General features: G+C 42.9%; 1 protein-coding gene across 2 annotated transcripts in view; it reads right to left on the bottom strand.

Moving 5' to 3' along the window:
• NEURL1 (neuralized E3 ubiquitin protein ligase 1) overlaps nt 1-15618 on the bottom strand; it is a gene marked incomplete at both ends in the record, with an annotated part of 133850 nt that overhangs the window by 43864 nt on the left and 74368 nt on the right. For both annotated transcript variants that reach the window (XM_079536386.1, XM_079536387.1), the window contains 2 exons: nt 5011-5332; nt 9701-9942. In XM_079536386.1, coding sequence (XP_079392512.1) covers nt 5011-5332; nt 9701-9942 — 564 coding nt within the window. The remainder of the gene's footprint in view (nt 1-5010; nt 5333-9700; nt 9943-15618) is intronic.

The raw sequence follows: 15618 nt of genomic DNA, 5'->3' as shown, positions 1-15618 counted from the left end.
CCAGTTAGAGTTGTCAGAGATTTCACAGTTCCTTGTGCTTTTATGGGTAACGTGGAAAATACTTTATTGCCTTTCTCACCTGTGTTAGGAACAATACTTCAGCTTACTAGAACTAAAGGAACTTGACAAAGTACAGAATTTATTTTCCACTGATCCTTCTGCCTTGTTACTGCCTTCATTTCTCTCAACCTTGACAGCAATAGCCAGGCTCTCCAGTTTATTTCTACCCAGGTTCTCTTGCAGGTTCTCCTGACACCAACATGGATACAATTTGTGGTCATGTACCTATTGCCAGTAGCCCCTTATGTGCCAGATTTTGTCCTTTCTGTTCTCTTAAGGAACACCTCAGCTCCCCAAGCTGTCCTGATAAGGAAGAGGTAGTTCAGGAGAAAGCAAAGGCACCCCTGTGAGCAACAGACGGAACACACCCCTCGCAGTTTACTAATCCAACACCATATCGTGACCTTCAGTCAAGACTGAAGGGCCAATCTCTCAGAGGCTGCCCCAGCAAAGGGAAGAAAAAATGGCACTGCATTGAAACAGCTGAGATGAGCTGAGATGGGTTTGTTTGGAAGGGCCATCCCAGCAGCCTAATCAGCATCAGCAAGACAGACAACTCGGGGCCGCAAGCTAACTTTTGGGTACCTATCACATCTGGAAAAATACATCCCTCCAGAGATTCTAAGTCAAAGCAGGGATTGATTAAAATGGCAAGAGATGAGTTATTTATTGGTCTGTTTTCACATTTCTAGCCAGGTCAGAGAGCTTCTTGCAGCTGCCATAGAGACAAGAGCTACAGACAATAAAACTTTATGAGCAATTTAAATCCTCTCTCTCCTACAGAGATGCAGAAAAACAATGACAACTGACTGTTTGCAGGTTGTGTATATCTTGCCTTCATTAAGTAGAACTCTGTTTAAAAGCATATCATTCCTTTCCATGAGCTAGTCACAGACTTCCACAGAGAGGGCAGATAGTTTATAGCTTCCACTTTCAACAATGCACTGTAAAAATACAATGCAGTCATATTTGATTATCCAATTTCCTTTCGTGAGAGCCACTCTCAGCACATCAGCATGTTCATTTGCATGTGTCACAGCAGCAAAAGAAATGGATTCCCATAGGTAATGGAAAGTAAGTTTTTGCACACAGAAAATAAAATAGCAATAACTACATGGTAAAATTACAGATGCATGTGATAAATCAGGCTTAGCATCAGTTTTGTACCATTCACACCTGAAATTTGCTCATAAATCCACCTCATTTGAGGCTTACTTAATGTTTCTTCTAAAGGTGCCTTGGAGCTAGAGATTCAATTCACCTAAGAAGTGACACAGGTAAAGAAAGAAAAACATGCTTCCTTCTTTCCCCAACAAAACATGCCATTTCCTTGCCAACTGTGCACTAGCTTGAGTCCCAAGATGGGTAAATACCCATCTATAAATGGTTCAACATTTTGACTTTTGATACTTAGCAAACACAAAGTAGTAAGAAGCTGGGAAGGGTATCTTGAGAAAGACAAGTTTTTTTCACTTTTTAATGTAATAGGCAGCATTGACTGTTAATTCTAGCAGGATCAGAGTACATATTTGTGATTGAAGATATATTCATACTCTTTCTACTTCAGGAAAAGACGTACATTTAAAATCTTTCTGGTTTGCAAGGTCTTGCCAGGTTTTTTTTACATATTTTATATTTACCAGAGGTGGTGAAGCTTTGCTTTCAACAGGTGCCTTTCAGCATGCCAATCTGAATAAAATAATCTTTAGCTTTCCAAGCTGTTGCTGATAAAAGACTGAGACAACTTAGAAATACTGAAAATATGGATGGGAGACGAGTATGAAGGAAATAATAAACAGGAAAGGTTTCTAGTTGCTGACTATATTGTTGATGAACGGGACAAAGAGGAAAACCACCTGGCTGCTCCCTACTAACCAACTGTCTGGAAGAAGCAGACCAATGTGAGTCAACATCACTTGGTTCCTATGAGCTACCATCCTTCTTCCAAGACTGAAGACCCAAGAGTTAAACAGCTAGTCCCTTCCTTCTCCTTTTTATGCTTTATTATTGCAGCAGGGCAGTAGACTGCTTATATTCCATTTTTCTCAGATTCTATTTTAAAGAGTGAAAGAGCATATGTGTATGCTGAAGTGATAGCATATGGCTAAGGCACAATTCTACTAAATTTTACTTTAAATTATCCTGGAATGTAAAAGTGCACTTGTGCAAAACTAGCTGCCCAAAAAGGGAAGCAGAGCTGTAAACAATCCTGCCTGCAAGTTGGGCATGTCAGCAGGAGAGTCGCTGTATAAGGGTATGTTTACAGGTCACTTAAGCCTGCATCTGTGCCGAAACCTATGCTCTAAAATACCAATCGTCCATGCACCTCATTGCAAAAAACTCCTCTCCTACGTGAGCCCTTGAGACCTTGAGGTCATAGCAGCATGAGCTTTCTGGGTGAATTTAAGACCTTTCCTCTGTATAATGTGTATAGAGGTTGTGACAGGAAGGAGCAGCTTCCCAACCATGACTGGTTGGGAATAGTGAACCTTATTTCTGAAGCTATCTGCAATGGGGATTAAATTGGTCTCCCATTTACACTCACTTCAGCAGTGACAGCCAAGACACAATCCATATTCAATATTTTAACCTCCCTTAGACCGAGATGCAGTGGAACATACAAGTCATTTTTACCTTTTTCAGAACAAAATCAAGCAGTTAAAGAAGCTGTTCGTAGGACTCTGCTTCTGTGCCTACAGCAGGGGCATTCAAGCTCAGGGACACCCACAGCCACATGTGCCTGTGCCAATTACAGCAGTAATTCAATGTGCAATTAGCAGCAGGAATGGAAGCAAAATGTAAAGCTTAATTCTGCCTGTAAATCTCTAAGAAAGGAACAGTCTCACTGGACTTGGCCATTGCTCTACTGGGTCCCCAGTTGTGGCTGGGACTGCTACTGTAATGCAGATAAGAAAAACGCTAAGTTTGGAAGTTGACTTCTGGGGGTATAAAAGCACACAGCTTTCCCCACAGTTTGGGATTTTGCAGTGACACAGCACTGACTGCTGCACATCTTTCCCCAGGACAAGCTTGATTTTGGAAAATAAGTTACATATTGGGAGCAGGGAGGGAATAATTCTGCAATGAACAGAAAGACAACCGACCACAAATGGTAAAACTTTTAGTCAGATTCCTGGGTGAAGCACACATAAAATCAGATGGAAGCAGTGCATGCAATTTGACACAGCAACACTACGACCTTTGGGAAAACGGCTAGGCTCAAGAGCAAGGAACACATCAAGGAGGGGGAAAATAAATCACTGAACTGAAATGCTAGGCTCTTCTGTTGAACATACCACTCTAGCATTCCCAGCCTCCATCAGATGCCCTGCATGCCGTGCTGGGCTGAATGTGACCATATGTTCATAGCTAAGCTATGAAATCAATTTGTCAAGTCCCAGGAGTTTTTGGCAAGTTGTCCAATACTATATGTGTGGTCTACAACACTGACACACATGCAGAGCTTTGCTGTGGGTATGCCTATATGATCCAGAGGCGACAGAGCCAAGGCTTTCAGCACTCTGAGTTTTAGTGCTGTGTAATAATGAATAGAGATAAAGAGGACTCAAGCCTAAGATGTTTCAGCACAGTTGCTAGTATTAAAGCCTGCTGAAGGCTGCTGGAACATGCTATAAATATGTATCTGAGCTCCACGCCAACTGTGTAAACTCAGAAGCTGCCTGCTTCATTCAGAGAGTTTATACCCACCAGTGCTGCAGTGAGAGTTTGGAGCCTGGTAAATTAGAGGCAAATCAGTGGCTGGCAAGAGTTACATTTCCCTTGTGAAAAGGGATATGGAAGACGCTAGGAAAGTGCAGGGGTGGATGACGGAGAGGAAACCATTTCTCGGGTGTTTTGAAAGGAAACACATAATCCAGAGTTATGGGCCCTCATTAATCAGGCAGAGGAGTCCCAAGGTGCCAAATCTCACAAGAGCAGTACAGAGAGCTTTGAGTCATTTGTAAGATCCTCACTGAGTCCTTACTGTGACATTTGCCCAAATTCCAGAGCTCAATTCAAATATCACCTTCTTGGTCTAAGAATGGTTGCCCAGTGGCTGTGACTCAACCTGATTCACAACAAAAGATAAATCTTTCTACTCCTAAAAGAAAGTAAAAAGCTGCCGAGAAATCCCTTAATTCCTCTGCCTTGTGCAATCCTGGGCCAGCAGTTTTTGCAGCAAGAAGAGGTTAGTTCTATTTCTTCATATCCTGAACCCGCATACCTCTTCCATGCAACATAGGTCACTGCAGGCAGACCTGCTGTATTTCTTAGTGCAACAAAAGTACAGAAAGGAGGCAAAACTGTCAAAACGTGGCTTGTTTAAGATGGAAAAACACAAAGATCCCAAACTTTGCCAAGACCACACTTCTGGGGCAAGCCTGAGTCCTCAGGAGTGCAAACAACCTGTATTTTAGCTGATTATGGCAGAAGACAGGCATTCAACAATCCCGGTCCTCCAGCTCCATCTGCATTTCCAATCCTTGGGCTCCAGAGCATGAATCTAACTCCTCTGTCAAAGCAACACCTTGGCAAAACCAGCCACAGCTTCTTTTAGTAATCTGGATGAGATCCATATTTAAAATCTGTTCACTAACCCAGACAGAGAATCACAACACTGTCATCCAGGCAGAAATCATCCCTAAAACGTAAAATTCATTTCCCCATTTTGGCATGGGGAAAGTAAGCCAAATATAAAGAAAGGTTTTACAATGCATGTGCCACACTCCAGAAAATGCTTGGACAATGTGTAGCCAAGCACGACGCCTTCAAGCAGAAATCTACTTACAGACGGTTTCTAGTGATACACTGCAGTGGTTGTTCCCACGTCCCACCAATATGGTACTTAAAGTGCTGTGTTTCAAACTAATACAGGCCAGGGTGGCAAGATGCTGTGGAAAGGGTAGGGGGACGGCTCAGCATCACAAGCCCGGCTCACGCAGCACTCACCTAGGAGCTGCACCCCGCGGGTGAGCCCGTAGACATCAATCAAAGCCCAGAGGGGCTCTGCCGTCCTCACTCCGCTGAAGAAGAGCATTGCAGCAGAGTCATTCACCCGGTAGAAAACCCGTCCCTTCTTGTCCACCCAGAAGGCAATGATGTTCCCCTCATTGGCAAACTCTTCTGGCAGAGCCTTGGCCCAGAAGCCGCTTTGGGAAACCAAGTCGGGACATGCGTACTTCGGCAGGGTGTCAGGGTTAATCCTTGAAGGATCCTTGGAAGTAAAGCCAAGTCGAAGAGCACCGCTCCAGCAACACTGCTTTTTGGTGATCTGTGAAGATAACAGCAGCATTAACAGCAGCTGGCACTCAGACATCTGCGTTTACACACACCACAGAATACACACACCGGCAAATGCCAAAAAGCCACCACGCAAGTGAGCCCACCAGCTTTAGGAATCATTTTACCCACCAAACACTGCTGTAGCTATCTCGTCAGCAAACATCAGGACTGCATACTTAGGATACAATGCACATATAAGAAAAAGAATCACATTAAATCCATGGGGAGGGATGAAATGTAATTACAGCTGCATGATGACTCAACTTCTATTTCTAGGGTAATTCCTTTTGCCCTAAGAACAGTCCTCTCGCAAAATGTGCCAAAAAATGGCCATAAGAGCTTGTATCTCAGCTGAGGCAGCATCTGCAGCAGCAGAGCTGTTCCTCCACAGTGGCTGGATGATGGGATTTCTCAGGACCTGAAGGAAAAGCACTGGCTGCAGAATCTCAGCCACCACCACAGGGTTTTCTGGGTTTCCCAGCTAAGATGAAGATGCTCTTACTCCTCTCCATCTTATCAGACTGGATGAAATCACATATCTTTCAGCAGAGAACTTGCATGTGGAAAAGTTTAAAGTATTTAACCATACTAAATACACAGCTAGGGCACAAAGATAGATGTTATCTTTTTTTTCGGGAAAATCTACTAGTTTTGGCTGTGTGTTGTGCTTTCCCAAATAAGCATTAGGAGCATCTGTTAACAGATTCTGGGAATCTGCATATTTCATACGCACCCTTGTGTTCTTCAAAGAGATCAGAAAAAAGATCAGAGGTGCCTTCAGAGCCACTGGCTTTTTCTCAACTGAACTGAACCTTGGTCTGAAGAGGACAGAGGGAAGCGGGCACTGGGTCCTAAACACACCCAAAACACTCCCCTGGCACAAGGTCTCCATTTTCCTACAGAAGCAGGTGGTCTCCATGGTATCAGCAGAACCCAATGTGGAGATGATGCTCCTGGGGATTGGATTTCTGAATTCTTTCCTAATAACATTTGTAAATATTGCATTTTTCCTTCACGCGTTCCTCTCCAAGGCATATCTGCCCCAGTGAGCACAACAAGCCTAGAGATTTCTGCTTTATTAATACCTCAGAGAAAATACCTCAGGGCTTCAGAAAAGAGTTATCAATCGTCAAACAGCTCCTCAGTTAAGCAAGTGCTGCTCTTTATCCTTCCTCAACCCAGCCAAGCACCTCAACTGTTTACATGAGACTGCATTAAACATTTGAGAGCTTCCCTCAGCTTCCAGGAATCACGGGATGCTCTTTTATCTCCCTGGTGGGGTTGGGATGGTATCACACATGTCCCCAGTGGTAGGGGTTGGATGAGGCATGTGTGTGCCAAAAGAGGGAATATGCGTGCACTCCAAGCAGCAGCCAGCATTATTTATTGTAGCAGATTTACTGCAAGCCCTAAAAGCTTTTGGGGCTGAGATAAATATGGCCTCATTGTTATTTGAACAATTTACTCTTTCACAGTCTCTTGCCAATGCTTTACAGCAATCAGAGGCTGCATGAAGTAAATATTCATATGCTAATCTAGGCTGCACACTTTCCATGTATTAATCAACACCTATAAACAGTTCTCAATACAATCTGACCACAAGCAAACTAATATTCAAATTAAAATCCAGTATAAAGCCCGCCAAGAATTAGACACAGCTGGACATAGGATACAGAACTTTGCTAAAAAAGGCAATGGTTAATGGTGGACCAAATTCTCTCTTCACCAGCTACTGCTAATAGAAAAACTTGGGAGGTCCCCTGGGTACCAGAAAGGGAGGAAAAGATGCACTCCATACCCAAACTGCTAAGCTATGACTGCTCCCACAGATCTAGGCTCCTAGCAGTGACCTGAATTACAGAGAAGAAACCATACTGGGGCATATATCTTGGAAATGAAGAAAGGAAATCTTCCTGAACCCTATACAGTTCTGGTTGTTTGATGGGATACTCAAAGCTGCAACAAAATCTCATAATAAAACCCAGAGACAATATTTAACATGCAGAATCCATTCCCTCTCCTTCTTCTAGTTTGCTGGAGGGAGTTCAGATTTTATAGGTCCTGAACAACTGGATTCATGGCTGGTCTTCAGTTGGTAAGAAACAAAACCTGTAAGAGTCTGTTCTCCACAGGCACACGTTAACAAGGTAACTGTGAGATGGACTTCATAGGAAAACAAAGGCATTTTTACATTTCCATCCATCCCCAGGGAACAAGTTCTGCTTCAGCCTGCTGTTTCCTGCTCCCATGAGACCTTCCCATAGATGCAGCAGGAGCTCTGCTCACAAACCTCATGTGCAGACACAGAACATTTGCATGAATATTTTTCATATATGTTATGCAAGCTGAAGTCCTAAAATATACAGTGATAAACAAGTGCAAATTTCCTGAGATATTTACATTGTTTCAGAATGAGAAAGAAATAATAGAGAACTCTTGCCTAAACCACTAAACCCACTCAAACTTTTGATAATGTTTTCAAAAATGAAATGTTGCTTTCATCTCCTCCCAATTTTTTTTTAATTTTTTTTTTATTGCGGTTGTTTGCCCAAAGTGCTAGCCAATGTGGAAAAAATCCCATTAGGCAATGTGAGCAAGCCCTGCTGGGTTTCCAGCCTGACTGGAAGCAGTAAAAACTCCACAGAAGATGAAGCAAACCTGTAGGAGGGATTTTCTGCCTCAGGCATGAGCCTGAAATCTCTGCAATCTCCCTACATTTTCAGAAGAAAATGTTTTCCTCCCTTTTTTCCCCTCTTCTGGCTATCAGGGAAGTCTGATGTGCTACCATAGGTCTCAGCACTCTGGAGTCTCCAGTGATGGGCAACAGCAGGATCATCCAGACTCAGTTGCTACGTGCAGATAGAAGCCCTGGAAAACTCACTGTGCTCAAATGAAAGATCCTCATGTTGATTCTCTGTGTATGCTATAAGCTAAATCTGCCAAAGACGATGAACTACATTGTGCCAATGGAAGGCACAGAATGAGCAAGGAATGCAAAACAGCCCTGCAAGTAGGAAGGCATAAAGATTGGAAAAATCTCCAGATGAAGTGCAAAGGGCCCCAAGCTCCTTAGGGTGCCTAAAAGATGCATCATTTCCTATGGGGAAGGGTGAATTCCACTGGGAAACAGCTCCTAGAGTTTGTGGAGGAGCTGAACTTTTCATGTGAGCTGCAGCAGAAGGGCTATAGCTCCATCCTCTTGGTTACAACAGACAAAAAGGCAGAGATATCAGTCTGCGTGAGAAAAACATGATGTCTGCAATGCTCTCTCTTCTGACATTACTGCTGTCAGTAGACTGACTCAACAAAGCAGTCAGCAGACTGTCAGAAAGATCCTTTTCTCAGACAGCAATTCTGACAGCAGTTACTGCTCCTTTCAGCCAAACCCTTTTATCACCCATGCCGAGCTCTTTCACTTCCAGGTCCTTTTCACCTGCCTTTCCACCTCTTACCTCTTTGCTGTGGAGAGGCTAACTTTCACCTCCAGACCACCCTCACTGCTGCCTTGTTTATAGGAAAAAAAGCTCTCATTGTGAAACGAAATACAGTAGTTAACTCCTCATCCTCCCTCAGTCTGTCCACTAAAGCTCCTTTGCATAATGCATGCAAAGTCTGGTTGGCTAGAGATGCATACACTCTACTCAGTACTGGTGAGACTGTACCTCAAATACTACATTCAGTTTTGGGTTCCACACTACAAGAAAGACATCAAGGCCCTGGAGTTTGTCCAGAGAAGGGAAAGAAGCAGTGAAGGATCTGGAGCACAGGTTTTATGGGGAATGGCTAAGGGAACTGGGTTTGTTTAGTCTGAAGAAGAGGAGGCTCAAGGGGGACATTATGGCTCTTCACAATGATCTTAAAGGAGGTTGTAGTGAGGTGGGAATTGGCCTCTTCTCCCAGATAACAGCCATAGGACGAGAGGTAATGGCTTCAAGCCGCGCCAGGGGTAGTTTAGGTTGAATATTACAAAAAAAAAAATCATTCTCAGATAGAGTGGGGAGGTATCGGCACAGTCTTCCCAGGGAGGTTGTAGAGTCACTGTCTCTGGAGTTGTTCAAGTAAAGGGTACATGTGGAACTGAGGAACATGGTCTAGCGGTGTGTTGGTGATGGGTTGATGGTTGGATGAGATGATCTTAGTAGTCTTTCCAGCTTAAATGGTTCTATGATTCCTTGAGCTGTAGTGACAGACCAAATCGAAGTACCAACAAAGACTGGTGACGTTTAAAGGCCAAGATCTGACTGTTTTGCTTTTATTGTGGATGAGATAAAGATCTGCTGCAAGCATCAAAACCTGGCAGACTCCAACACATACCCAGCAGCTACCATGCCAACAAGGGAAGGTATCAATTACTCACCTTAAGCCTGACTTGCTCGTAAATAACAATAGGTCTGTTGCTGAAGGTAATGGCATTGCAGAAGCTAGCCTGGCGCTTCACTGCCTTCTGTGTTGTGTCCATGATGATCTGGGACCCCTTTGTGTGGGGGTGGAAAAGCAGAGGGGTGATGGACAGAGCTCCACACTGGGGGATGGGGAGACAGTGCTTCTGCTTGTGGTGACATCGGTGGGAGGAGGGAGGGAATGAGCCACCTATGGAATCTGAAAGTAGAATGAAAGAACAAAGGTTTCAAATCATTCTTGAGCACCACTCAGCAATAACCCACCTGGATTCCTTCACCAACCAACATTCTTCCCTTCTCCTCTCTCCTCTACTGATGCGAACCTCAGCTGAGATCCCACTTGCCACGTAGGTCCTTATCTGCACATTATGACACAGTGACAAAAGCAGAAAGGGAGCAAGGGAATCAAGCAAGGAGGAAATTACATCTTTCTCTAACCAAGGCCCTATACAAAGAGTCAATGCACAATCAACACAGTCACAACAGCAGCTTTGTCCATGAATGGAAGGACCCATGAGTTTATTTTCAACAGGGAATCTGCAGCAGTTCAAGCACAGAACAATCATTATACCAAACAAAAGTCATCTGCTTCCTTTTCCTTGTGTGCACAAATAAACTGCATTGTGCACATATGTTTGGGAGGAGATGCTCAGATTTAGAAAGAGTACCAACAAAATAATGAATTATTACAGGATAGACTGAGGGATGCAATAAAAGCAAATGTGACCTTAGCAATGCGTCAGTTTGCATTTGCATGACTAACAGTATGCTTTAAAACTCTATTTCTCAAATGCACAAGCTACATAAACTAATTATATCCATTCTTCATGCAAATTCATTGCTGACAGTTATGTCTTTCTACAGCTACTATAAAAATAGTGGTTACAACTTTAATATAATTCTTGGGAGGTAGAAATACAAAGCCTGGCCTTTATTTCTCACAGCCTTTGGGGCAGCGTTAGTCTCTAACTACATGAAGTTGCAACGATTCAGGCTCACCCAACAAGTACCAACAGAACATGGATTCCAATAAGAACATTTTGACTCAGCTTTCACACCAGCTACTCTAGCTTTCTGCTGTCATCCCCCTGTTGTTCTGTCTCCCAGTGCTACCCCTTCAAAACAGAGTAGGAAGGCCAAATGGTTTTACCTTTAAAAGCTCTCATCAGTGCTTTAAATGAGAGATAAACCAGGTGGAAGTGATTTGATGCTAAGGATTACATGGAATATAAGTAATTTTCATTCTCCTGTTCCTCACAAGAAGCTAATAACAAAGATACATTCATGTCACCTGTGCATCCAGATCTGAATTTTGTAACTCAAATGCGTTTCTAGCAGCCACATACCAAAATGAACTCGTGCAGCACAAAGGCACAGAAATTTTAACTTCCTTGCCTCTATGCTCTAATTTTACTGGTTAGTTATAATCACAGCCAAACAACTGCTGCATCTCCCTATAGGATGTGATGCCCTTTCAAAACACTGTAATGAAGTGATGAAAACCACTCACAACTTCCAAAACAGGCTCTGATAACAGCACTGCGTATGTCCAGAGCATCTGCTGGAGTCATGCTATGGAGCCTTAGGGTCCTGCCTGACCCTATGGAAAAGATGTTAGCGGAATACTTACTTGCTGTGACAAGGTGGCCCTTCTGGGTGAAAATGAGTCAAACCACTCTAGGTCAATGCCTGCAGGACGTGCTTCCCCATACATATAGCTGAAACTCAGGGCAACTATGCTCTATGGAAATAGAAGAATCCCCCCCCTGGGATAAGCTTTCTCAGGTAGAAAATGTGGATGGGGATGAGATTTCTACCTGCACCCACATGTTCTTACACTCCCACATGAGGAACATGGACAGATAAGGATTGGAAAAGGTCTTAACTTAAAAAAAGAAAAAAAGGCTTAATTTTAAACTAACAAATATTTGCATTTTATTTTCACCTCAGAAATTATTGAAGAAGATAGAAAGCAACGGGCCAAATATGATGTCTTTACTCAGTTCTTCAGGACAGTATGCCACTCCAATAGGAGAACACACCATACAACCTCAGACTGCAACACAAACACATAAGACTGGACTCAGACAAGGAAGCCGTCACTTTGGAAACACAGTCTGGTGATACATCGCTGCGCTTGCTTGGCCAGCTAAAGCCAGAATAAATCATGAGCTTTAAGTCTTTGTTCAAACTGAACTTGACCTGGACCACGGCCTTCTCCAGTTCACTTATTTAACTACACATTTTGATATCCTCAGTTTTCGCTACCAGCAATATCAGTACAGTACGTCCAGGACCCTTGCAGTAGGCTTCAATGATTTTTTTATTTATATAAAGAACTGAGTGAAGATCACAAACCTGGAGCTGTAGTTGGCAAACCATGCAAGTCCTTCCAACTTCACACAAAACATGAGAAACTGCATTAACCGAAAGTCTGTACCAGACTCCTCGTCTCCCACAAGCTGACTTATCAGTCATTTACAAAGGACAAAGTTATTGCTTCAAATAAAATTTGCAAACAAACAAGAAGGTTGAAATCTGAAAGCACATTCAAGGGCACTGCAGATTTCCCATGCCACAACAGGGTGCTAAAAGAGCCAGGCATAAATACTTCCTGCTGACAAACGGGACTTGTAGCAACAAGCCAGCGCCACGCAAACAACTGGAATCTTGTGACAAAAGTCATAAGACCAAAATCACGTCAGAAAACCAGCCCTCGTGTCAAACTGCTGCAAACTTAGAGAAGGACCATGGGTCTCCATACAGGTTTCATGCTGAGGGTCGCAAAGATCAGCATCTGCTCACTCTCATAGTTTTAAAGATGGGATAGGCTGCTATTTCCAGTTCATGCTCAACAACAGATGCCACTTGTATCATTTCTTTTGGTAACGAAAACCACAGTGTGAAGCAGTCCAAGCCACTCTTCCTTCAGCATCCTAAGAGCTCTTTGCTGGAGCCCTGGCTGTTTAAAAAAGCTGAATGTTGTCCCAGAGGTGACACAGTTCTCCCTCCATGTGTGCTAAATGTCCCTGGGCTCCTGGATCTCAAGGCCTGAGGAAGACTCATTTGTTCTGTAAAAGGCAGCACTGGGGCACTGGATGTTCTCAGCTTAGAAAATGTGTCCCAAAGCCTGCTACAGGTTTTCATCACAAGTATTCATGCTCTGCAAAATGAAAATCTTCAAGGCTTGGGATTTCTTAAATGCAGCAAAAGAATGACTGGAGTTCATTTTTTAGAAATACATTTTTCTCCAGTTGAAAAATTCTTGATAAGCACTTACCAGAATCATGTCAAAACTCAGTGCAGACTGAAAACTAACTGCAAAGTATTTAAGATAAACTTCTTTAAGCGTGTGAAATGAACAGCATTCAGAAATGAGTGAGAGAGAAGACTTCAGACCAGGGCCCAGGGACTGACATACAAAACGTCCGAGCCATGTCCACCTGGGGAGGAAGTGTGGAGTCAGCAACAGAGATGTGCCTGTCCTGCAGGACAGCGATGGGGAAAGGAGCAGACAGAGCTGTGAAAGTAGAAAAGGGTTCCAAAATCCTGACATTATCCAAAGAAGATGACAAAGGTGTTTTATCTGCCCACCAGTCTTACCGTGCATGCATTTAAAAGGATGGATTTGGGAACATCAGTGCAGCAGGAAAGTCTTAGCCCTGAAATAAAACCAAAGCTACACAGTTACCAGTGACAAAGGGAGACAAAACAATCAAGTACAAGATGAATAATCATAACGCAGCCCGCTTTTTGAGGCGGTTCCCTGTTTTAGAAAATTATGGTATTGAAACAGAGTAGCTACTTCCACTGATTCTTCGCATTTATTAACAAAGTTCAAAAGGAGAAAACCACAACAAATTCCTAGTGCTAGGCTTTGCAAATGCATTTTTCTAAGCACGTTTCAAGATATGGTTTACTAAAAATAAATATTAGCTTAACACCATGGGAAACTGAAAGGGGTTGCAAGCCTTGCTTTCTTCACATGCAGCCTGATCCTGGGCATTAGCACAGGAGAGAAGGAACCATAAATAAGTGCTAATGTAAAAACAAAGTATTTTTCAATGCCTTTATAAATGTGTTTGCTTTTTTTGAAGAAATAATCGCTTATCTCCAGGCTACAACCAACTCTCCCTATGCCTGTTGTGGTGACAATGGCCCTATCAGATTGCTGTCACCATGGTCAACTACTAATCTTAGCATTACAAGATGACCAGGAAACAAAGGTTTGCCCTTGCAAAAGGGCTACAGCTTTGGAGAGGTTGGGGCACAGAATGATAGAAATGCACAGGGTTAATTCAGGAGGATTAAATCCAGGCAGCCTGAAATTATAGAGCATCTTGGGTTAAACTTTACTGAATTAGGGACTTATCTACAAGGTGGATCTGAGCCAGCAGGTCAGATCTAGCACTCCCATCCAAGACTCCAAAACAAGTCAAAGCCAAAATGTAACTTATTTTCATCTGTGCTATTTTAGCAGTGATGAGATGTATCAAGAAGAGTAGGTTAGCACATAGTGTAAGATTTTCCACTTAAACTGCAAACTAGGAGACAAGAGACAGGTGCAGACAGACAACATGTACATGAAAGGAGATAATACCAGCTCGGGTAAGGCTTAGAGTTATACTTCTCTCTCTCTCTCTTTTTTTTTTTTTTTTTTTTTAAGACCAAAAAAGCAAAACAATGTCTGAAGTAGTAGACTTGTAGACAAGTGTGGCTTTGTAGACACCTCTGAGATGCCCCTCCACTATGAAAAGTAGGCAACAAAAGCCAGAGCAAGATGATCCACGATGGATCCATCTCTCAAAACTGACTGATGGGGAGTTGTCAGTGTTTGAGAAACATTCCAAGTGATTAAGCTTATTTTTTATGCCACTGAGAAAAATAAAACCAGTAGAAGCAGTACAAAAAAGTGGCGGTAAGGACAGAACGTAGAACCAGCTATAATTTGCAATACAAGTTCATTGAGGAGCAGTGATCCTGTTTAGTCACTCCTCATGCTGAGGCACTCAGGAGGCACTCTGCAGGAGTGTCAGGCAATGACCTGGGCGTGGAACTTTTTCAGCAACCTCAGCAGAACCCATTAAACACTACGTCCTTGGTTACAGCCCAGATACAAGGCTTTCTGAGGGTGTGCTTGAAGATGATACAGAGGCTATGAGTATTAGCAAGGGTCAGGAGGGTGGCAGTTTGTACAGAGGTTGAAAATGGAGACAAGAAAAGCTTAGGAGAGATAGGAAAAGAGCTCTGCTCCAGTTAATACATAGAAAGTCTGAGTCGTATTTTTTTTTTTTTTAAGCAAAAAAATCTGAGAGCAAAGATATGTTTGGCCAAAGGACATATAGGTACCATAAAGGAGAAGTGAATCTGTTTAATTATTTGTAGAAAGGTTATATCAGAACGTTTGTGGAAATTACAGAGAAAGATACAATGAAGATGTTCCTGGGCAGAGCCCAGAGATGTGGCACTGAGGGACATAGTTTGGTGGTCATAGTGGTCATGGGTGACAGTTGGACAAGATGGTCATAACAGTCTTTTCCAACCTTAATGATCCCATGATTGTATGATCCTTTGTGCAAAGGAAGCTGAAGAAGACCCAAAATGCAGGAGAGGCAGGAAGCAAGGAGAACAGGGCAGGACAGAGCTGGGGAGGTGACCCCAGGAAGAACAACCCAGCTGCTGGCACTGTGAGCAGTCAGGAGTGCCAAGTAGTGTGAGGATGGCTCTTTGGGGGGGAAAAAAAAAGACTGTATCAAAAGAGAGTTGTAGGAATACAGAACTATTTCTATATGTTTATAAAGCTGATTAAAAGAAATCCCTTTCCCTTGTAGATTAATTTTTAAAGTCAGCACCTTCGATAATGATACCACGGAAT

Source organism: Tetrao urogallus (genome assembly GCF_951394365.1).
Source record: "Tetrao urogallus genome assembly, chromosome: 5".
Taxonomy (NCBI): Eukaryota; Metazoa; Chordata; class Aves; order Galliformes; family Phasianidae; genus Tetrao; species Tetrao urogallus.
Note: the sequence above shows the minus strand (reverse complement) of the source record. Positions and strands in the feature narration are given on the sequence as shown.